This window comes from Equus caballus, chromosome 16 (assembly GCF_041296265.1).
Source record: "Equus caballus isolate H_3958 breed thoroughbred chromosome 16, TB-T2T, whole genome shotgun sequence".
Taxonomy (NCBI): domain Eukaryota; kingdom Metazoa; phylum Chordata; class Mammalia; order Perissodactyla; family Equidae; genus Equus; species Equus caballus.
Window position 1 is genome coordinate 55,284,270 of NC_091699.1, and position 25,050 is coordinate 55,309,319.

General features: G+C 45.5%; 1 protein-coding gene across 19 annotated transcripts in view; it reads right to left on the reverse strand.

The window, feature by feature from the left end:
* TRAK1 (trafficking kinesin protein 1) overlaps positions 1 to 25,050 on the reverse strand; it is a 178,256-nt gene that overhangs the window by 59,601 nt on the left and 93,605 nt on the right. For 16 of the 19 annotated variants that reach the window (XM_070237939.1, XM_070237935.1, XM_023620681.2 and 13 more), the window contains one exon: positions 22,171 to 22,365. Coding sequence is in view for 7 of the 19 variants with exons in the window: in XM_014731757.3 (XP_014587243.1) it covers positions 22,171 to 22,365 (195 nt within the window). In the remaining 12 variants the exon portion in view is untranslated. Of the gene's footprint in view, positions 1 to 5,464; positions 5,990 to 22,170; positions 22,366 to 25,050 lie in introns of those variants that run through there. The other 3 variants (XM_023620683.2, XM_023620682.2, XM_014731758.3) reach the window with 1 other exon arrangement.

The window sequence follows — 25,050 nt, forward strand, 5'->3', positions numbered from 1 at the left end:
TGGAGCTGAGGGTGGAGCTGAGTGGGGCCTGGCCCTGGCCTCGAGAAGCTGCTCATCCCAGAGTCGTGTGTGCTGTGGTGTGTGTGCAGTCCTAGAGGCGAGGACCAGACACTGGGGTCCAGAGCAGGGACTGAGTTCCTGACCCATCTCTGGGAACACTGGATGGGAAGGCCATAAGAGGAAGGTGTCACTCACCTCCTGCAGGGCAGAGGGACATCTGTCTGTGAGTGTCCCTCTCCAGATCTACTCAACATATCGCCATAGAAGCCATCTTCCCGAAGATCCATCCTGCATTGTCCAGAGTGGCCACAAGCCACTGCAGCTATTTACGCTCAAACTTAAATTGCTTAAAATTAAATAAAATCCAAAATTCAGTCATGCTGGCCACATTTCAAGTGCTCCATAATCACATATGACTAGTGGCTACCACATACGACAGCACAGGACAGAACATCACTGGCCAGCAGTGCTCTAAAGGATGCCCCTTCTTTCCCAGATGTGAGCTTTACACTTCTTGGACCCCACAGCCTGCGCCTCCCCTGCAGCCTCGGTTCCCACTTGACCCCCCCCCCACACCCTTCGGCCACGACTCTCCTCCTCTCTTGTTTACCCCACGTCAGCTGCCCCGCGCTCCTCTTTCAACACTGTGAGTGCCTCCTTCGTATATCATTTCTCTGTTCGCACAGAGCAGGACACCCATTATTCAGGGTAATTTCCCCAAGGACCTTGCTTAAGCCATTAAAGGAAATAAGAGAAACACGAAGCTCCAAAAACCTGGGCTCTGGGCTTGCTGTGGCCTTCTCGTCAGCTCTCCAGTCCTCGGCTTCTACGTCTGAGGGAGGACATTCTCTCTACTATCCCAAAGCTGGGGATGAAAACTCACACTTGCCTAAAACAGTTATATGACACATTTACCTTTAATTCTTCCTATTTTTTTAAAAATCACCTTAACAGCCATTCAGAAGAGTGCTGTGTCTCTCTCTCCAAAGAGACATCCCACAATAAACACAGATGAGAGACGGGGGCCTGTTTACCTTGTTGGACATAAAGTGCAGGAAATTAGAAAATCCTCTCAAAAGCCTAGCAACAGATTTTCAGTTAATGCTTAGAATACCCCTAACAAGACTTCCCTCACACACCAGCCATCCCCACCTTGGGGCGGCATTTCAGAGGTCACTGCAATCAACTGAGGACAGAGGACACGTTGCTGCCCTGTGTATCAGTCACGGATTTCCACAATGGAGAAAGAAGTCGTAAGAACAACCTCTGTGACAATCTACCTGAGTTTCCTCCTTTATAAAATCAAGATGAACTAGCCCACCTCCTGCTCTGACATTCAAACCTGTAATGCTGTAAAAGGGGAGGTGAGGGTGGGTGATTACAAAAGAAACTGCAGCAAGAAACAGGTGGTCAGAACACCATATCTTGTTCAAAATACCAGTCACCTTTCAAATGGATTTGTAAAAAGAACTTAATAACTAGTACTACGGTAACCACAGGCCCAATAGGACCAGTTCAACTGGCCCCATTTACCAACAAAGTAATTAAGAGCTATTCTTCAGGAACTAATTGTTGATCCCTTGTCCACTTCCGGCTGGTTGAGACGACCAACCCATCAACCGGGCCTGTGCAAATGCCTGATAAGTGACCCTTTTGACGTCAAGGGGCCAAAAACTCCACCCTCAGATCATGTTAGCACCACCATTTTGTTAACATGCGTCCTGTGATGAGCCGTGAAGCTTGACTCCGCTTGCGCAGATTGCCAATTACCTCACTTCTCCTCGCCTCCAATCATCTATTTCCATACTTCAGAGCACTCTGCCCTTCATCCCATAAATTTTGCCCCAAGGCCTGGATCACTGAGACAGGTTTGAGAGCTTCTGCCTCCTGTCTCCTTGCAGGTTGACCTCACAATAAAGCTTTTTTCCTTTCTCAAAAGCTGATGCCATAATAATTGGCTTTTTATGTGCAATGGGCAAGAGAACGCCATCTTTGTGGGGTGACACTATTTCTGAGAAAATAAAATTAAGCACTGGCTTGGCACTTCACCATTTAGAAAGAGCTCTGACTTAATTTACACTCTTTACACTCTTCACAATGGCTCTGGTCAGTGTGGTTATCCCCTTTTTCCAGATGGGGATCTGGGTTGACAGAGGCTCCCAGGGGTCCCAGGATGTACACACACCACACAGCCAAAAAACAGGCCAGGCTCTAGGTCAGAGCTCTGTTTCTTTAACTTAAAGACATACTCTTGAACCCAAACCTTTATGAACATTAAAAAGGCCTCACACGCTTTATAAACACATTCTATTTTTAAGTGACCAAAGTAGCCAAGAAACATGAGATTCTCTGACAGATCGAAAGAATTATTTTCCAGACCCCCGTGCCTCGGGCACGTCTCCACTGACATTGGCACAGAATTTCCCCAACACGCCCAACATAACGACTCACCTAAAGCATGCGCTAAAGATTCAGATTCATCAGGGCCTCTCCTGGTCCGGAGTGAGTCTGAGAATCTGCTTTGTTAATAAGTGGGTGATTTTCATGATCTGCCAGGTTTTAGAGGCTCTGCCACTAGAGATGAGACACAATTAATGTAGGTAACCATGACCCTATTTGACACCAGAATTAAAACTGTAAACAGAGTATATTTGTGCAAATTCTGTGAAGACCACCCTATACTGTGTTGATAGCCAGCTATTGCCAACCTCGAAAACTTACTGTAAAGTATTGGGTAATCAATCCCTCCAATTTCTTATTATTCTAAGCCCCTGTCCCATGCCCCTTGTTATATATACCCTTGGGGTCTTATTGTTGTGTATCTGGGGGGTGAGGACGATGGAGTGTAAGACTCCACAACTAGAACTGATAAGGGGGAAGGTTACAGTCATTCGACACTGAACAAAGCTCTCCTAAATCTCAAGGATAAAAGGACAGCAGCCATTCCTTAATTCCAACTTTAAAAGATGGGTCCTAACTGTCCTGCAATCTATATTCCCACTTGTATATATTACTTTTTTCAGTGCTAACTCTGCAATTTAAGAGTGAGTCAGTAACTCTGACATAAATGATGATTTTGCATCTTTTTCAAAACATTTGACTCATCTTTTGTTATTAGTATGGAAAGCTCCCTAGGAGTTTCCCTCATTAAAGATTCAAATACCAAATGATAAGAGAGACAAAGCAGAGCTGTGTGTCTACTCCTCCTGGCCTGCTCACCTGGAAGGTGAGGACTGGGAGAGGAAAGGGCTAGTCAAAGACCAATTTGCAATTTTAAAGATCCACATAAACAGAGGGAAACAGCATTTCCCTCTAACCTGCCAGAACCCAACTAGTCAGAAATGTGAATGCGTAAACAAGTAACTACAAAATTAACATATTCTTGCAATCCTCTCCTTTGTAGGTTTCCTAAACTAGATGATTTCTGAGCTTCAGTTCCTTTGATTCCCTGTTTTGCTAACTATCTTTAAAAAGGGATTGTGAAAATGCCAGTTGTCCCAGTATCCTGTCCCAGTGGCCTTCTCCCCTTCATCCAAATTGGGATGGGAGATAGAGGCAAGTACTTTGCTCAACACACATACAGACAGTAACTGCAATCACATTTATTTACCCTTCAACAGACCAGCTGCCTCTCCCATTTTCCTTTTCTGTTAGAAGAAGAGAGATCAGGGTGCCTCCAGGCCAACAGACTCAACTGAGAACCTGCTGGGTAAGAGAATCCTTCTGATAGATACTCAGATAAGACAGGCTTCCTCTCACCCTTCAGACTGACCACCAGAGAGTGACTGGCTTCATTTCCACAGTCAAGGGTGTAAAGAGAGCTGGATGGTGTAGCAACCGGGTCAAGACAGTAAGATACCTTCTTCTTCCACTTCTAGGATGGATCCGTGGGAGTCATGGCCACACCCAACTCATCCACAGGCCGCTGGGCAGGCACTCTGCTGTAACCAATGCTCCCTAATCTGACGGTCCATTGAGGTCCATACTTTAAAAAGTTATGGAGGGTTCAGTGAGTCACAAATCACCAAGGAAACTACAAGATGTCAGTGATGGTTCCTGAAAAGAAGCAATCTAGAACTGCCTCTTGGAGTTGGGTAACAGGACGCGAACTTGCTTCCAAAAGAAAAAACAAATTCAGTCATCTTTTCCCCTCAAGATCCTGGGAGCTGCCCACCATCAACATCACTTAAGATATTCAAAGATGCACACGGACTCAACATGACACTGTCTTCATCTAATGCCTGCGGACAGGAGAGCTCAACTGGAAAGTGTCTCAGCAAATTTAAATACCCACTCAACCCCTCCAAGAAAGCCTCTTGGCCCCTCCTCTCCTGTAGCCCATGGTCAAGGCAGAAATCAGCAGATAAAAGATAATTATGCAGTTCTTCAGCTTACTAATGAGGCCAGCTCCCAGACTGTTACATCATTCAGGTTAATCAAATGTAGCATGGTTAGAGCAATCTGAAACTCTCGATTCAATTAAAAAGCAGTTACCTTACCTACTAATAGCTCATGTGGGGCTGGGAACATATCATCACTGGGGAACAGACCCTCAAAGGGTATATATTAATTGTGTCCTTTGTGTGTGTGTGTCTGTGTGTGTGTGTATGTAAAGGCATGTGATTTGAAGTTCATTTTAAAGAAGAAATTAAACTGTCTGCTTTTCAAGAAGACATATACAATTTTGATGCCCAGAGCCATAGGAGCCTGAGGCCCTCCCCTGTGGCCTGAGAACACACCTCAGTGCTATTTTCGTGGGCCTGAAACCTCCTGAGGCCTGTCCAGCCACACAAACTCCACCCAGTCTCCTCTGGAATGTGCCACACCCTCCCTGCACAAACTGAGACTGTGACAGAAGGGGACAGTCTTCCTTGCCCTTCCCAATATCCCCCGACTCCCATCTCTGTCAGTCCCCATAAGCAAAATTCATTTGAATTGCCTGCTAGGTGGGAAGCTGCTACAGCATATTCTCCAGCCTCCCCGCAGCCCCCAGGTCTGGGCTCAGGAAAGGGCGGATCCTTCTAGGCCTGCTGCTGACAGTCCAGAGAGCCACTTCATGAATACACTATTCCCTAGCCCCTTGGAGAGCACAGAGGACAGTGAACACATCTCTGCTTGCACACACATACACACCCGAATCAATACCACACTCACGCCTCACCCCAGAGAGAATTCAATCCAACGGAAGTATGCTCACAAGCCAGCACACCAACACCACCTCCCCTTCTGAGCAAAGATGGGACAAGCCAACTGCAAAGGAGTCTCCCGGGTAACGAGCCCTCCCACCTGCCATCTCCCCACCACACGTTTGAAACCATCAGAGCCATGCACGTCTGCCGCGATGCTGGCTCCCGTGCCCCTCCTTCTGCCCGTCTCCCTGGAATGGTTTGAGGACGCCACCCCACTCCCGAAGGAGACAATGCCCCTACATATCCCTGCTCTATTTTGCAGGGGCCATAATTACCGTCTGAGCATTCTTCATAATACCAGTCTAGTTCATAATAATCCGCTTCGATAAATTTCTGCATAGTCAGTATTCTTGCAGAGGAAAGAATGGACTTCACAGCGCCATCAACGTCAAGTAAAACGCTGCCATGCCTCCCTGCTCTTCCAGAACACTGGGCAGAAGAGCATCCTGAAACACGCCAGAATTAAGCTGTGCATTCTTAATGACAGTCTGGAGCCAAAACAGAAAAGGGGGAGTGAAAAGAAAAATGCTGGGGGTGGAGAGGCGGATAGGAGGAGCAGAAAGGAAGGCAATTTGCAGAGCTATCAGAGACCCTGGCAGCCCTGCTAATAAAGCAGCACCGGCCAGCAGCCCTGAATGGGAGTAGCTGGAATTGTCCTATCCAGACTCGAGGAGGGTGACGTCAGGGACACACACCACCACCCGGAGGTCTCTCTCAAGCCTCGCCTCCCGCTCGCCACTCATCTTTCAATCTAACCGTTGCCATAGAAACTGGCCGGCTCTGAAAAATGATGCAGAAATGGAGGAACTGTCTTCTAAGGATGCTGGGAGCAGGGACTGAGAGATGCCACGAAGGGAGAAGGGAGAACACCGGCAGGCGGGAGGCCGGGGGCCTTACCACCCACCATCATCACCACCAACAAATCTAAGGGCCAGTTTATTTGCTAATTTCTGGGCCACTACGTTTGAAAAATGCCACCTTTTAAAATCTGCAACCATTACTTTTGGGTGTTTTCCCTCAACCTGATTTAAAATGTCAAGCATCTTTTCTTAAAATTTTTGACCCCCACATAAAGGAAATGTAAATTACTTAGAAAATGGCAACGTTTTCATTTAGATATAGTACTGCTCACGTCTTTGCTCAAACTTCTGGGAAAACAGCCTGCAACATACAAATAGAGGTGAAGGCCATTACAAAGGGGCCTGTGCAATATGATATACTGTTTCCTGGGTAGTCATGCGTGTAATCAAAGTACAAAAATACGCTAGGAGGAAAGAGTCCACTTTCAGGAAGGTGGTGACCTCCGGGGACAGAGTGAGGGAATGGGGCTTTGAAACTGTCCTTATAAATGCATCTGTAATGTTTTATTTCCTAAAAAAAAATAGTTAACATTTATTCTAAGTGTTTCACATGTCTGAAATATTTCATAAAAAAGAGGTACTGGATAATTAGATTTTAGACTTACTTTAGATTAAACTTCATCCTCTAAAGCAGGATTTCTCAACCACAGCCCTATTGACATTCAGGGTCAGATAATTCTTTGTTGTCGGGGACTGTCCTGGGAATTGCAGGATGTTCCTGGTCTCTAACCATTTAGAGGCCAGAGGCACCACCCTCTCTCCTGACAGATGTGACAACCTAAAATGTGCCCAGATGCAGCCAAATGTCCCCTAGACGCCAAAATCTCCCTTGAAAACCACTGCCCTAAAGCAAACCTACCTACAGGACCTCACCAGCCTGCTGGACGAGAACCATAACTATCTGGCGTGTCAACAACAGCAGTGTGGCCTTCATTTCACACTCTTAATTTTCAGTTTTCCTCTTAATTTACTACTCAAGACTGTATAATTTGCAAATGAGTAATTGTAAAAAGTAACAGTGACCACACAGGGACGATTTCCCTCTATTCCTCCAACGGCATATGATGCCTCGGTGAATGAACTTGGAGGAGAAGGCACCCGCTACAGCAAGGCCTCCCAGGCTCTACTGTGCGTGTGAATCACCTGGAGCTCTGGCTAAAAGGCAGATTCTGATGCACAGCTCTGCGGTTGGGCCCAAGATTCTGCATTTCTAACACGCTCCCACATGATGGCAAAGCTGCAGGTCCCCAGACCACAGCCTTCGAATGGCAGGGCTCTTCGTGGGATGGATACATTGGGGTGGGGGAGAATTATTTATATAGTGTGTGTCTGTCTGTCTGTGTGAGTGAGAGTAGAAAATTAAGAGGAAAACTATATATAGAATGTTGGGCAGAATCTACACTATATATAAATCCATCTCAACTTTCCTAAGTCACTGGAAGCAGATGAGCCTTTAATGCTGTGTTGTGAGGTCTCCAAAGCTGGCTTCCTATCCCCTGCCTGTGTTCCAAAAGCCTCTCCCAGCTCCGGGGTGCGCCCTCCTCACTTTAGGGCCCTGTGACTCTTGACCAGGCTGTGCTTGCACATGAGCACAGGATGCTACAAGTAGCCCTTCCCACTTGCCAGGTGGCCACGTGAGCCCATTTGCCCAGCCTTTACACCGTGAGAACAGATCCTGTCCCCTCGTGGAATGCGGGATTCCTGCCCCCCTTAGCACCGTCAAATAGCAGAACCTCCTCAAGTCTCAGAAGGGTAAAGGGAACTTAAAGGCAGCTAGCAATGAATCTTGGCTCAAATTGTGAAAAGGCTTGCAGGAAAGTTCAGAAAATGTACAGGGCAAGAAAATGGTACAGTCTCTGGCCACGTTGTTCCCTGGCTGTCATCTATACCCTGGAGGACCTGCACCCCTCTGCCCTCCCCTCTACCTCCAAGGCATCTCCAACCCAACTCCAGATTCTTCCTGGTCAAAGTAGGGATCAGACCCCACTGCCTCCCTCACTTCCTTTAATCCCTGCCCCTCCCTCTCCCTGACCCTGACTTGGATACACATTTAAAAGTTTCTAGGACAGCTGTCTATTTAAAGTCAGCAGCCAATGATTTTAATTCCTGCTATAACTGCCCCCGTTACCTAAACACATCTCCTCTCTCCCTTTGGTCCTTTTTCATGTCTCTTTCTGTCAATGATGGCACCTCTCAACAGCCCCATGGCAAGCCACCCAGCAGCCCACTCAGACGTTATTCCTCACAGCAGATGAGCAGAGGCTGGTGTCCCAAAGTGTCCCCAGGTTTGTTTGTTTAAAGTTCCTTAAGGTGTTTCTAAAAAGATGACTATAGGCCTCATAAATAAACTAGTCAACAGACTCCTCAAAAATCAGCATATTCAACAGGTTCAATCCAATACGTCTTGGGAAGGAGGGTCCAACATGAATTTGCAAAATGAGGACGTAATAAGGGCAAGCCCTGTGGCGCAGTGGTTAAGGTCGGCACACTCTGCTTTGGCAGCCCAGGTTCGCACGGCTGTGGGTTTGGATCCTGGGTGTCGACCTACGCCACTCATCAGCCATGCTGTGGCAGAAACCCACATATAAAGTGGAAGAAGACTGGCACAGATGTTAGCTCAGGACTAATCTTCCTCAGAAAAAAAAAAAGATGCAACAAAGGAACAGGAAATGCAAACTCTGCAAAGCATCATAGAAAGTCAGATGAGGCCTGAAACCTCTTGGCTCATTTACCTTATGGTGCTATGAATTTTTGAAAATATTTTATTCATACCACATCACCATAAAGGCAAAAAATAATGGACAGGTGGATGGATGGATGGATACACAGACGGACAACAGACAGTTTAATTTCATAGTTAAGAGCATGGGCTTTTGGAGTCAGATGGCCTGAGGTTTGGTCCAGGCTCCCCATTTGCCATCTCAGTGACCTGAGACACCTGAGTCTTAGCTGCTAAATGGGTGATTACAGTATCTGCCATGTGGATGGGGCAAGGCTTTAACGTAATTAACGAATGCATGGCCAGCACTTAGCACAGTGCCTGGGACAAGGTGAGTTTGCAATAATGTGAGCTTCTATCATTTTCCTCACTCTAATTCTTTAAAAAAGGAAATAAGCCAATATGAGCAATTAAAAAGGCAGCATAATTTTCTAAGCTATAATTAGGAAAATGAGGTAGAAACATCATTTATTAGCTTTTCCCAGCATAATTAATTAAAAAGCATTGAGTTCACAGTAATGAGCAGGAGTGAGAGTCTAGGGGTGGGGGTGGGGAAATATTTCCAAACAGTAACATATTACTGAACACAGCTGGCGTCAAGTCCAAAGACTACACATATCCAAGTTACTTTTTAACAAAATGGGGAAGAAAGGAAACAAAGTGTGTATAAATAAGCATAAAGGAAATAGCATCATTTATGGGTGAATTTTACGGTCTCTGAGTAAGTTTCAAAGTGAACATCTGCACCAGAACTCCCACTTTATAGGCTCAGAAGGTTAGAGCAATCTATCCACAGCTCTGCAGAGATGGCGCCAAGGTTAAAATCCAGGTGTATCTGCCTTCAGATCTACACGTTCCTCCTCCAGCAGTCCTAGGACTCCTGAGGGTTACAGCCGTCCTCAGCCCAGGGTTACCTCAAGCTGAATAAGCAACGCCTCCCCCATGGTCCTGGGCTCTCCCATCACTGCCCTGCCCTAGGAGAGTCAGGAATAGGGGCAGGTCCCAGGAGCAGCCGCAGAGAAGCTTCGCTGCCATCTGTCAGCCACCTCTTCACGCACCCTCACCTTCACCAACGCTATTCAGAAAATGCTGGCTGCACACGGGCATTCGGCACTTTATATCTCACTTGCTCCCTCAGGCCCCTGCTTTTACCCTCCTCACTGTGCAGACAAGGAAAGGGGGCTCAGAAGGTTCGAGTCATTTGCCCAGGATAGTTCAGCCAATACCAAGAGCATCTGGCTATAAACCAGGCACAGTCCACTTCCAAAGCCTTTTCCACTCCATCAATAACTGAGAAAACATCCAAGGATGATGGACACAGGAAATTTGAAAAAATGAAAAAGAGGAAAGGGTACAATTAAAGGAGATAAAAACTTGAGTTGGCCCCTCACAGAGAAAACAAAGTGGTTTCTTTTTTTAAGAACAAAATAAAAAATGACCAGGAAAGAGTTAAATTGAAAATATCGATGTGACTTTGTGATATTAAAAAGAAATATTATTTCCAGCTCTATCAAGAAAGTGGCCCAACAAGGACACCACTCTACCCAGCACCAGCAGGTCAACATACTGGTGCCCAGATTTGGCTTAAACCTTAACAGGGCTTCTTGGAAAGCTGCTGATTCTATACCTTCAGGCAGGAAAAATCAAGATGGGACTGCAGCGCCAGGTTGCAAGAAAGTAAAGACCACTCCAAAAGGCCTGGGGGGAAATGATATGGCATAGGAACTAGCTTAAAAGGACCATCGCATCACAGACCAGGTTGTGACAATTCAAACACCAAAAAGAGAATACAGTTAATAATATGAATATCAATGAATATCAAAATGAAAAGGCAAGCAAGTGAACAAGGCAAGCGATCTATAAAGGAAAACAGAATATAATAGGAAGGTATTTTTAATCCATCTTAAGAAGTTGGGGAGGGTGGGTGTGTATGACTGTTCTGTTTCTGCCACTAATATCTTTTATAAAGCGATGTATGAACATTTCTCTAAGTGAGGTGGCTATGAATAAGCCAACGGGATACAGGAGGAGGCAGATAAAAGAACAGAAGGACTTGATGCTGTGGTCACAGCTACACCCAGGCAGGAGGAGGACTGCATCCTGCGCCACAAGGTTAACTATATATCCTCTTTTGTAAGCATTTGAGAATTTAATAGATTTAGTCTGCAATGTTAAGAAGAATCTAATTAAATACAGTTGTGATCAAATTTAAATGTTTGAAAGAATTAAATTTCTAAGTTTCTAATTACTAGCTGGGTGAGCATATGAATTAAATATTCACTGACATATATACAACTTTATACATATATTCGTATGTTTATGTATAAGAATTTTAAATAAATTGTTATTTAATACATTTTACAAATGACTAAACACTAACAATTTTGGATTCAATTACTAATGACGCAGTTATGAGTTTGCCCCAAAGCGTCTTAGACGTTACAGATCTTGCCACATCACCTTCCTCCGTGCCTGCGGGCGATCAGCACAGGCCCTAGGGTAGCTGATGGAACAAGCAGGTCGGAACAAGGATGGCTCCCTGTGCTCCTCCCTCCTGTTTTGGAGGCAGAACCACTCAGCGGCCCCAACCCCCCTCTGCAACATGCCCCCCCCCCCCCCCCCCCCCCCCCCCCCCCCCCCCCCCCCCCCCCCGTCTCCAGAGCTTTCCTCCCTTCAGGAAGTACCGCCAGCTGGCCTTCTACCTGCACCGGAGGGCAGCCAGGAACTCAAAACAGAAAAGGGGAAGGCCCAAAAGAGGCTTCCTAATCTGTTCTTGAGGGGGCCAGTGGGGCTCACGTGAAATACAGCCTTACAAGCAGGCCCTCCCTCCACTTGCTACAGAACATTAACTAACAGGCTGCATCTGCAGAGTTCTCTTTCTGATCTTTATTTTTTATAACACTGTCATCGCCAGTCACTGAGCTCCCGTGGCAGAAGGCAGGCTGCTAGTGAACAGCTTGCTGTCAACTACCCCCTCCCAAATCATCCCCCACCTCATTTCAGGCACCCACCCCACCTCCAGGAGGAAGGTGGGGGCAGAACAAAGCCTGGCTTTGACAGAATATGTCCCAAAGCAGGGAAACAGCATTTAACAGAGCACAGCAGAGCCGAAGTGCACCCAGGCCTCGATGCAGCTCTCGTTAAAATCACTCAAACGTGTGAGAAGGATACAGAGAAGAAACAGAGTTCCCCTGGGTCGCACAGTTCCCAGTTTGCTTCCTGCAGCCTGGGAGGGCTGCATGGGGCCTCTCACTCATGGGACCAGCAGGTCATATGGCAGATGTCACAGGCTTCAAAACACAAACCAGAAGTTCAAACGGTCCCTGATTCTGCTCCTCCCATAAGTCCAAAGCCCTGTGGCCTGAGCCCATCACCCAGGACAAGCGTATGGGGTGGGAGCTGAGCCATCATGTCAGTTTCCCACTGGAGTCCGTTCCAACTTTGTCTTATACAGGCTGGATTAACATGAAAAGGAAAACGGTCAATCTGTATAGAATTGCTTGCCAAGCATTTCTGTTCTTAAAAGAAAATGAAAAGACATGTAGAATTGCTTGCCAAACATTTTTGTTCCTAAAAGAAAAAAACAAGATAATGTACTCAACATTGGAATTTGGTTTGATGAGAAAGAATGAAAGCTGGTAGGTGACAAAGCAAGCCTAGGGGCCACATAGGTAGATCTGCCCACTGAGATGAGTACCTGGCTGCCCTGCTTACCAGACAAGGCGCCCAGGGCTCCTGGTGCTGTCAGGCACCCTGGAATGTGGCTGCTTTGGACCGCCTCCTGGAGGTAGGTACCTTCAATTCCCCCCAGCGCCTGGCACCCAGGCCCACACCCAGATGGAGGTACCATGACCAGGTGGAGCTAATATATGGGAAGCGACTGTGCAGCCAGGGCTTTTCTGCCTCCATGGGATTTACTCAGTGAATATGGAAATCATTTTCAACAACTTACAATCTTTCAGAATTTAAGCCTTGCACATATCGAAATTTTACTGAGAAAAGTTCTAGGACATTATGCTTAGAGAGCTAGGTGAGTATTTCTATAGTGTTCTGTTGGAGAATTCTTTAAAAATTTCCCAGAATTATCACCGGAAAGCAATTTAATAGCACTTTTATTTGAAAAGGCAAACACTACCATTTTTAAAAACTGAAAATTAAAGTCCCAAGTCTCTTAACGCCTATTATACAATACAGAAAAACACAAAAAGGAAACTGCCATAAAACAAAAACACAACAATAAAAGAACTTCATCGTGGGATACCTTTGACAAGAAAGTGAAAAGCTCTCAAAGACAGATGAGAGAATCACAAGATGTTTAATGCTGACTAATTTCCAGATAATAAATCTGACTCCCAAAGTGCTTACGTGATTTGCCCAAGGTCACACATCTCGTTGGTAGATGACGGAGGCGTGGCCCTCTAACCCAGGACTGACCACTGTGTCTCTGCCTACTTTTCTTCCCTGAGAACCACTCAGAAGAAAACCTTCACTATAAAGCGAAGTTATCTGAACTTCAATAGACATAACCTACCTCACACGGATTAGCTGCATCTCTCAATTCTAGTTAAACTTCTACAGATAACATGCCTTACTGTTCTCTCTCAGGAAGCTGCCTTTGGGAAAAAGTTTAAGTGGACCCCTTGATAATACTTTGAATTAAAAAATATATTTATATATTATATACATATAATAGGTATATTATATATATAATATATATACACATACACACACATTTCTTTAAATGATTTACCATACTCATAAACTTTATCATCTCCTTCATGACCCTTGCTTATTGTTATCATTTTCCAAACATTCACTTATGGATAACAACCTGTACAAACTAAGAAAAAGGTAAGACACCCTTCCTCAGGACTCTTGTAAGAAAATATGTAGGATGGGGCCGGCCTGGTGGCACAGCGGTTAAGTTCGCACATTCTGCTTCTTGGTGGCCCGAGGTTCGCTGGTTCAGATCCCAGGTGCGGACATGGCACCGCTTCGCAAAAGCCATGCTGTCTTAGGCATCCCACGTATAAAGTAGAGGAAGATGGGCACGGATGTTAGCTCAGGATCAGTCTTCCTCGGCAAAAAGAGGAGGACTGGCAGTAGTTAGCTCAGGGCTAATCTTCCTCAAAAAAAAGAAAGAAAGAAAATATGTAGGATGTATTCAAACTTTTTAAAGAATAAATTTGGTGTTTTCAAGCAAATTGCTTCTAAGTACTGCATGGCATGATGTCTTGGAAGTAAAAAGATTTGGTTAGAGATGAGAAGATCACAAGTTAGAACACAGGAGAGGTGAAATTCTGTCCATTTTAAGTACCTCAATAGCATATAAGACCTCTTCAAACCACAGACAATAGGAAAGGAAAGGCTGGACCTGAGGATACCACACTGTGGATGAGCCTGAGCAGGGCCTACCCAGCTGGGCTCAGACCCTGCTTCTCCCCCTTCCTGTGTGACCTTGGGCACGGAATGGAGGGTCCCTCTGAACCTCGGCCTCATTTTAAAATGTGGATGAGAAGTCTCCGCCTCAGAGGGCTGCGGGGAGGACTCGGTGCTGGGGATGCAACAAACACTCAATGAATGTCCCTTTCATTCACCACTAACCACCATCACCCACAAACCATCCAGCAGAAATCAGAGACGGAACCCGGAAAGAATTCTGAACCCAAAGAATGAGGCAACTAACAACCTCCAAATCTCCAGCGAACATTCTCAGGGGAGGAAAACATCAGGAAGTTTATGACCTCTCACCAGCTCATGGAACGGTGCCCTGTTCTTCACTGACTCATCGTTTATTCATCAGGTTTCCTACTAATTTCATGACTCAATGTAAGCTAACCAAGAATAAGCAGTTTTTATTTCCTAATTTAAGAAAATGTTTAATCTAAGAATTAGTAATAATATAGTTCAAAGAAACTTAAAAATCATCACATGTTCAAGCCCAGAAAATCAATTTCTAGAAATACACCTGAAGGAAATCATGTGTTGGGTGGACAGATACTTATATAGGAGGATGTTCACTCATGTTCTCTGAGGAAAAATTAGAAACAGTCTAGATTCCTAATAGTAGACCAATGGTTCAATATAAATTATGGGCTATTAAGCAATGGTGAAAATTGTGTTTTTCAAGAATTTTAATGCCATGCGGAAACAGTCAACATATACCATTAAGTAAAAATGCATTACGTTCCCAAATATGTAATACATTTGTTGGAGAAAAAAACAACTAGAAATATCTCACAAAAAATGCGAAGCGGTTGCTAAGTTAGTCATCGTTTTGTCTTTGTTTATTTTTGTTAAATTATCTAAAATTGGCATACTTTTATGACCAGAAGCTATATTATTTTTAAAACTTAACTCCTTTTAAAGATCATTTCTGTTCATGAAAAGGCCAGGCAGTAAGAGCTGAGAAGTGGGGTAGGCTCCAGGATTCTGTAAAATAGTGACAAGCTTCCCCGCTTTCTCACTCTGAAAGTCAGTAATGGACACTATCTCCCACCGCTGCGTCATCACCAACAGAGTCACAGAACGTTTTTTAAAACCACAAAAACAAAACTGAGGTACAGAGAGGTTCCATGACTTCCTCAAGGTGACAAAAAGCACAGGTTTCAGAACCAGGGCTGAAATGCAAGTCTAGTATCTGCGACGTAGGTGAGAGGAGAAGACGCCTTTGAGAAGGAAAGGATGGGAAGCCGGTAAGGGGCCCTGCTGAGCGCCTGGGGCCTCCATGGAAGCCTGGCAGGTGGGAAGAAACGCCGGCGTGAGGACGACACACACCTGTTCCACTTGTGTGAGATTCTGGCAATACATCCTGAGGGCAGAGAGGGAAACGGAGAAGTCACCTGCAGAGAGGCCAAAGCTAAAGCAAAGGAGGTGCGGGTGAGAGGAGACCCCAGAGAGAAGACTGACAATGTCCACATGTCAGCAAAGGCGAAAAGAGATTTACCAAAAATGAAAACAAACCAAAAAACCCAGAGATGACCTGTCAGAGGAGGAGGAGAGCTAGGGTATTGCCACGCACGATTCAACTGCACACGTATACACGCTGCAAATAAAAGTTCCAGTGGGAGATACTCTGAGCAACGACTTCTCCTGTTTAATCATCACCCTCGTACCCCTCCAACAAGACAGCTCGGAGACTATGTCTCATGTCGAGGAGGCTCCTCGTTCTGGTTAGGATGTAAGAATATGCCGCTACCTTCTCTATCTTTTCCCAGGTCCTCCCGGCTGACCTCTAACCGACATGAGGAGCCACAGGCCCCGTTAAGCCCACCGCCTGCTGACACCGCCGCCCACCACTGGCTCATGTGTCTGGGCATTTGAGCCCCAGTGAATTGAGCTCTTTCTCTACCTACAGTCATTTGTGTTTGTTCCCAAACCTGTTCGTATCTGTTTTGCTTGTTAATATAATTATACAATCCTGTTGATTATTTCATGAACAGTATAAAAGGAGAACTGTTTCTATGAAAGCTAAGGTTAATATCTTGAAAGACACAAGCAAGGATTAAATGGCCAATTAGATTTGGATGAAACAATCGCAATATATTCGAAAAACTCATTTACCAATAAAAGCATCATGTACTTCAAATCTAGTGTATGTGTCCTAGCACACGCAAGAGGATAAGCACTTGGCGCAAGCTTGGCAAACAGGAAGCGCTCAATAGATGCGAATCATTATTATTATTGGTTACCACTACGTAAGCAAATCATGAGAGTGATGAGAGCTATGAAGAAAGGACAAGGGAAAGGGAACAGGAGTGGGGGACACTACAGGTGGGATGGTCTAGGAAGGCTTCTCTGAGTGTTAGAAGCAAAGAACAGGAAAGAAAGGGGAGGGGGCAGAGGGAGCTGCCGTCAAACAAGCCTGGAGTGTTCACCTGTGTGGCTGGCACAGGGGTGGGGTGGGATGAGGCTGGTTGCACAGAGAGCCAAGAGCCGTGTGACAGGGTCCCTAAAGACCCTGCATTTTATCCAAAGAGCAATGGGAAACAGAGGAGCAGATCACCCAACTGGATCTTGAAAAAAGATCAGCCGGGCTGCTGAGCAGAAGAGGGTTGGCAGAGAAGCAGCAAAGTGGAAGCAGGGAGAACAGTTTCAGCAGCTCAGCGACGAGAGGACAGTGGCTTCATCCAGGGTGGCGGCAGTAGGGTCAGAGAGGGGATCTGAGAGATACCCAGAGAAAGAATTAACGGGGCCAGCTGATGGCCAGGCAGATATGGAAATGGAGTAAACCGTGTCTCACTGATCAAGACAAATGTGTATGGTGGAAATACTCCACTTTTGTCAGTGGACACGCTAAGCTAATGACTAGGTATGTGAGCCCGGAGGCGGGGAGGGAAGAGGAGGAGGTGGTCAGGGGTGGACATAAATTCGGGAGTCACCAGCATGTGGCTGGTATTTAAAGCCCTGGGAAGAGACGATGTGGAGAGCAGCAGACCGGGCGCTCCAACTGGTAGAGCAGCACATCCCAGTTACCTAGAGACTGGAATGACAGGCTCAAAATGACTATTTCTGAGGACAAGGCCTGAGGAGGGTATATTTTTAAAAGCTCTCTAGGTGTATCAGGTTGAGAGCCACTGATTCAGAAGCTCAGAAGAAGAGGAAGAAAAACCAGTGAAAGAGGCTGGAAGGACTGGCCAGAGAGATAGGAGGGAAATCCGGGAGCAAGTGAGGCCCTGGAAGCCAAGCGAGGAGAGGGTCCAAAACGGAGTGGGTCACTGTGACGTACCCTGCTCCAGGACGCATCAGACGAGGAAAGAAGGAACCTCCAGGTAGGCACCCTGTGGAGAGGGTGCACTGCAGCCCAAGCTTCACCAGTTAGACCCCCAGGCCACGTGCTGTGTCCTCGTGCCTTATCCCAGGCAGACTCCCTCTCTCGTGGGATGAGATCTGTGTGAGTGAACTGCAATGCATCAGGCTCACACAAATGCTCATTACTATGACTGTATGGACGCAAGTGAAGGAACAAAGGTGGAAATGGCGGCATGGCATCTACTGTAAGCGCCACTTTATGGGCACAACTCTGGAGTGCTGGGGTGAGGAGCGCGGAGACCTACACAGGATCCTGGTCCCATTCAAGCCAGCTGCACAACCTTGGCAACTCACTTCACCCCAAGCCTCGGGTGCCCCATCTGGGTAGGACTAGATTAATGGTCTTTAAATTTTTTGTTTAAATTAAAATTTAAAACATTAACATGGTATGGGGAGCTGGTTTAATTTCCACTCCGTCCTCCCACATAAGCAAGGCTGGCAACTCGGTGCAGGATGCCAGCCAAAGGCCTCGAGAGCTTCCTGCGTTGGCCCAACCCAGTGTAAAGTCCCTGGGTGGGTAATGGAAGAAAATCAGTAATCTAGGAGATGTATTCACTTCCTTAGCCAGAAAACCTCAGCTGGAACGCAAACAGGTCAAGTGCACAAAAGATCACAGGTTCATACCAGGCACACAATAAGTATCTGTTGGTCAATTCATTAATATTACTTTATAGTAAAAGCAAACGGTGGAACAATGCCTTGAAACTCTTATTGCTTCATAACCTTCTCTTCTCCTTGGGAAAAAGATTATTCCAGGTAAACTCAGAGGTGAAGTGGTCAGCAGATCATATGCACTTGAGACACACAAAGATTTCTTTTCTTGTCCAAGGCTCCTTAACCAGAAAGTTACAGAGCATGGCCCCTGGAAAGGAGGAACCACAAGGAGCCACCTAGGCACTAACGCAGCCAGCTTCAAGTCTGGTGTCTGCAGAATGCTACGTGACTAGAAAAGTCTGCAGCACATGTAATCATGTCCACCTGAGATTGGGAAGCACGACCTACAGACACGGGACGGAGGCAGCAAGTACAGAGGAGGAGGAAACCTCATCTGAAATTAAGCTGCCTCAGGCTAAGTTGCACTTGGGTCAGTGACCTTGAGTGAAAAAAAATGAATTTCAGATATGTTGAACACATATTTTAAAAATAAGTAAGCTTTTGACATATTCTGAAACTGAGGCTTTGGTTTTTTTCACGTTTACCAAATGAGCTTTCTTCTTAAACTAGAATTCTTTTCTCCTTCACCTACTCTGAGAGTGTAAAGATAGAGTCAGACCAGACAACCTAGGTGTGAAACTAGGCACCCCGCCTTGCTAGCTGTGTGCCTGTGGGCAAGCTTCTTAACTTCTCTGAGCCTGAGTTCTCATCTGTAGAATGGGGGGTTAGCAAGACTATGTAAATCAGAGGTCATTATGAGAACTAAATGAGATACATGTAAAGTATTAAAAACAATGACTCACATACAGTAAACATTAAATGTTAACTATTTTTTCTTCCTCTTTTATATTTATGGATAGGTTTGCTTTGCGAGTCATTTTTATTTTCTGTGTTTCTCACCTCATCAGGAGTCAAGAAACCTACCTGACTATGGGAAGTGTTGGAATTTTTCCGAAAAGGTCATTCTATCACCTGGTAAAGGTGGACACCCAAAGCTTTCTTGCCTCTTCTCGACAAGCCAGGTGAGGGCCAGATTTGAAAGGCATTCCTCCACTCTGAGGGATGACATGTAGGAAAGGGGGTTGAGTTTTATTCTACCTCCTGACATGCAAGGCGTTTGCTCTGCTCTGTGTAGCAATGGTGGAGACAGCCCTCTCATCCGGTGGTCTTCACTTGGGAAAGCGGATCAGAAGCCCCCAGAAGCAGCCCTCACCCACAAGAGAGAAACACTACCCTAGCCAAGGCAGAAAATAAATCTGAAATGAAACAAAGGGTCTGTTGTTCTCTCATGCAACTAACAATCGATTGGACACACAAATGAGTCACAGCGCTGGGAGCCACGGCATCTCCTGGGTTACACACATGTAAACAAATGACACAAAAGAAGGACACCACGGGCACAGCGGGGCTCCTGACCTGTGCTTCCACTGACCACTCGGCCCGTTTGGCAGGGCCGACGGACCTCTCCTCAGAAGAAAGATCTGAAGACATAAAATATGAGGACTGGGAAGGAAACTAATTGTATGATAATGTAGTGATTAAAACTTGAAAAAGGTCCGTGGTGTGCTAAGTGCTGCTTTATCAATGCATGAAATAACAACATCTAGCAGCACATCTAATAATGAAGTAATTTCAAAGCAGTGCTGAGCAAAGGAGGTATTTCCAAGCATCTGCTTCCGCTGTACCATGACATGCAAACATCTGTACCTTCTACCGGGAACCACGTCACAGGTCCTGCCAGTGCCACTGTGTGTTGTTTTCTATGCTCATAATGGAAGGAAAGGCTGCATTTCAGTTAGAATTGAATGAAAAGAAAGATGTGATTTTTTTCCTTTATGAGTTCACAGACCTCCTCATTTCTCTCTACAGATCCTTTGGGGCTCCCCAGGACCTCAGTGTGAAAGCCTTGCTCTAGAGGGTGCTGTATTTAAGTTTAGAGTTAACAAGTGACCATCCATTTAACAGATACTTAGCAAACACCTACTCTGCTCTAAGCAGAGGTACGACAGAGGAAAATACAGAATTAAGGTAAGACTTGGATGTAATCATGCTCTAAGAACTTCCAGAATCTCTGCTCAATGTCTATTTTGGTTCTTCTGGTTTTATTATAATTTGTGTTAGCCACTGCCAAATCCACCACGATTTTATTCCTCTCTTAAATACAGAACTAAAAGTATAACAAACAACGACCAGCCACAATGTCTGTTCAAGTCTACTGTTAAAAGGATTTCAGAAGCTGTAGGTCGGTGCTATGGAAAAAATGCTATGAGTCCTGCACGATTCTATTTCCTTGATAATAAAACTGGTCCTGCCCACACAATAGACATTTTATAGGGGCGAAATGAGGCAATTCATATGAAAGTTCCGCGAAAACAGTGAAGTACTGCCCATGGATGGTGCTCCAGTTACACTGTGAATGTAAGTGATTAGTCAGCGTGTATGAGAAGGGACCAGAGTGTCCTGTGGCAGAAATGGCCATGAAGGGGTCCTGAAGAATCACAGGACAGTCTGTTAAGGAAGGGTAGGTAACACACAGAAATTTCTGGAAAAATAATTCTGCTGTGAATTCTACTGTGAATCAGTCTGAAGGAACTAAATATAGGACTACCACGGAGGTTTCTCAGGACACGGTTTTCCACACACCACATCTCCTTGGTGATACACATACTGTGAGTAAACACTGGCGACTTACAAAGAACTTCCTATACGCCACAAGACACACCTGAAGTTCTAAAGGTTCAACCTGAACATTAGGACAAGCCTAATGTGCTTCTTATCTGCTCTGGGGTGGATTATTCTATTTTTATTCCTACTGAAACTGATTATCTGCAGTGTTCACAAAGAGACTTGTAGGGTTTATAAAAATACAGGTCAACTTAAACAAAATTCACTTCCTATTAATATTTAATAGAGAAAATGTGAAAACAGCCCCAGATAGGCTCTAAAGGCGAAACTTAAGAGTTCTGACTTGTTTATTGTAAATGATTTCACAAATTCAAGAAAACTGGAAGTCGGTCTATATTAGAGAAAACAATTCCAGAAAACTTTATAGAGGTACTAGAAGCTGGTTTTGAACCACGGTATCTCCAAGTAAGATGCAGGATTGCTGTATGTTTTTTTTAAGGTGACACAATGATACACAGAATATGTATATGTCATCACTTATCATTTAGACTAGGTTCAAATTAAATTTTAAGTCAGAGATGTCAAAACAAAGAAGAACTGGGCTGTCCTACCAATCTCATAGGGGTGCCCTAAATTTCTAGAGAAAACTTACTTCAAAAAAGGCACCTCTTGAATGAACATCAGAAACATCATTAGTGTGAATTTTTAAAATTATCATATATTTTTTAAGTCTGCAAAATCAGGTCTCACACACTTGTCCTCATAAACACAGTGAAAAAAAGCCCAGTTAGTGTACTGCTCACCCTACCAGGTGTCAGCTCTGCAGCCCTCGCGTGACTGGTTTGCTACTGCAGCAACATCTTGACTCTCCTGAATAAGCAGCTTCATGGGCTTTCACACAGAAATCGTAAGTCTTGGTATGTCAGGCTATGCCATGTAAACTGGGAACCTAGATGTTCCCAATACCTTTGGTTTAAATGCAAACTCCTTCCCAAAATGAGTTTCTAAGGACTCAAGTAGCACTTTTGGTAAGAGGGGAAAACGGGAGCATCTTCAAATCCTTCTGTATGGTTAAGAGAAAGCTGGTTCAAATGAAAACTCGTACTTGTCCTCACAATGCAAAAATTTATTTAGAAGACTTAAAATGGAGGCCTTTTATGTGGCTAACCCCTGCAGCCACATTTCTTTGAGTCTCTTTCCATGGATAGCAGGCCACAAGACTTAGTAAGTAATATAAGATCTCATTGGAGGCCGCGGCTAAGAAGGACTGGTCATCACAGTGCCGTCATCATGCGAAAGGGGAACTACTTACGGAAGTACTTCAGCGTCTCTTCAATTTGCTCAGTTGTGAGGTCGATGTTGGCATCTGGAGAAATGAGGGGTGTGTGGAGCCAGTCGTCGTGGTCATAACCGTAGATGGTATCGGCTCTTAACTTATAATGGGGCAGCTGCTCCTCCAGTAGGCTAATGATCTCGACTTCCGGAAGATCAGTGCTGTTGCACACGTCTAGAGGGAAGACGACAGAGAAATGAGAGCCCAGAACCGGTTATGGCCTTGCTGCTGCTGCTTAACTAAACTTGTGGCCTGCAGGAGACGTCTTTGGTTACTTACCCGCGACATGGAGAGAACAGATAAGGCATATCAGGGGTCTCTCTCCAATTTAAATTCTATTCTTGAAACTCAGATTTACACATGCTTACTGCCAAGACCTACCAGAAATAGTTCCTGCCATTTAACTGCCCACCTTCTGTGAAGCCAAAATTCTTACGCCTTCACCATCTGGGCTAAGTCTTTCTTTCCAGTCCTTTCTCTGGCCATCTTCTCTCAATCACTCTACACTTAAGCTAAACTACTTACAATTTCAGCAATATGCCTAAATTTTAGTGCCACTCTTTTACCATGCAAGCAAGCCACTGCCCCACCTAAGATTTTTGCCTTCATTAAATTCATTCATTCATCTGTCCATCTGCCTACACTTCCTTCCATCCATCCATCCAAATACATCCTGAGTACCAGAGACATAGGAGATGCAAGAGTAAACACGACACTGGTGGTCCTGCCCTTGCGACACTTCTCAAGGGGTTTCCAACCATTGGACCAACAGGTGCCCCTCTGTCAAGGCAGAGCTTGAATACCACCTCTCCCCTGACATACTGGTGTTCTGAGCACTCCAAGTAGAACTAATCTTTCTTCCCGCGTCCATATTGATAGCATTTTGTCAAAACTTCTATTACTGCACTCATTAAGTTCTGTCTTCTGGGTAAGTTAGTATCCAACTCATTTCCCTCTGAGATGGCAAACTCCCACACACGGGTTGTTCTCGATCCACCACTTATACCCCTCACAGTTCCTGGCCCAGACTGTGCTCAGGAGGTGCACGATAATGCCTATGGAGGTGACTCAGTCCACACAAAGCACCTTAAAGCAGGCCTGTTAATTAACTGTAAACATGGCAAATGTATCCAGAAGACTAGCCTCACGCAACTTGTCTACCCCCCGGAAGAATGAATTAAGTGAATGCTAATGGGTGAGTGTTGATTATCTATCAACTAATTCTGATATCAGTCACGCTATCAGCCTATTTCATAGAAAGTATTCAGGACCTATGATGGTAAACAGGCGGTGTGAGCCGTGGTGGTCTTGTCAACCCATAAAAACCAAGGCACCCAGCTGTTCATGAGAGGAGAGTTAACTCAGTCTTTTGTTCTAGGAATGAGCCTCAACGAGAAAAACTGTTCAAAAGATAAGAATACAGTGGGGGTCAATTCTGAAGAAGACTGTTGCATCATTTTCTTGCCTTGAAGTAGAAAACAAAAGCAGAGGATAGAGCATGTGATTCAGTCTCCCACCACAAAGAGCGAGGGGAAAACCACTCTCAAGATAAACAAAACCACACAACAGCAAGGGGAAGTAAGGAGGAGGTACTGGCAAGAGATGAGAATTAGGAGGTGTTTCTAAAAGGTGGAAGTTGGCATCAAACTAAGGGAGAAAGGCCCAACCCTAAACACACACAGAGGAAACGACGGGTGCAAATGGTGGGAGTAAATCCCAGGGTGCTCCCAGCTGGGAGGCAGCCACAGAGGGAGCAGGAAGGGCCTGGGGCAGGGATTTGCTGGAGAACCAAAGCAGGTACAGCAGGGAGGGCCAGTCCCTTTGCTCCCCTTACTGTGGGAACCAAGGCAGTGGCAGCAGCAGGGCAGCGAGGCAGCAAGGCAGGGCCGCTCACACTCAGGTGGAACGTGGAGACACCTGTGCCCAGCACAACGGCTATGCCAGAGACTTACCAAAATCCCTGTCTCCTTCGTGCTTCATAAGAAGGCCACACAGCAGGAAAAACGAAAGATGGAATCACAGGTAAAAAGAACATCCAATGACCCATTGTCTCCCTTCAGACAGGAGCCCACTGAAAGCACCTGTAGGCTCCCTCGCCCACCTCCGACCACCTGCCACCCCACACATCCCTTCTCACTCAAGTCAACACGCAAAGCTTCACTGTGGAACACTTCGATTCAGGAAGTCAGCGTGGTTTTTCAAGCGCCAAGGAAAGAGTTAAAAGCAGACTTTACTTGGAGCGTTAGGGAAGCACTTCAGTCCTAGAGGGGGACAACATCCGAACGCTCGGGATTCTCTGCCTAATATGGGAAAATGTCACAGCAAGCGCACTGGCATTTCAGCCAGCCGAAACCACACCAGAGCTGCTCTGCCACTTCACAAAGGTCTGTCACGAACAGAAGTTACGTCCTCCCCTAGGCTAGAGTCAACAGCCTCACCTCAAGACAGAAGATGTCTCATATTTTTATTCCATCCAGAAAGTCCAAGATGGGCTCATAATGAAGCAAATATTTCCTCCTCTCACAATGAAGTGAAGACTAAGTTCCCACAAAGCTCATCTTGGGGAGAGGCCTCACAGCTATAAAATGGCTGCCACCCGACTGAGGGAATACGCGGTCAAGGAGGGGTGACACCCAACCTGCAGCAACTCTCAGCTAAACATGGGGGGCTCCACTGAAGGCAGTGCCAGCCTGTCCTTAGGAAAACAGGCAAGGGACCAACACATTCCTGCTTCATGCACCCACACAACGGGCTGGAATCTTCTAGTGTCGTTGCCATTTGGTGGTGGGGAAGGCAACAGACTGCAAAAAAAAATACCCCTCTTAAAATAACGAGTCACTTGTGAGCATGCTGGCACCT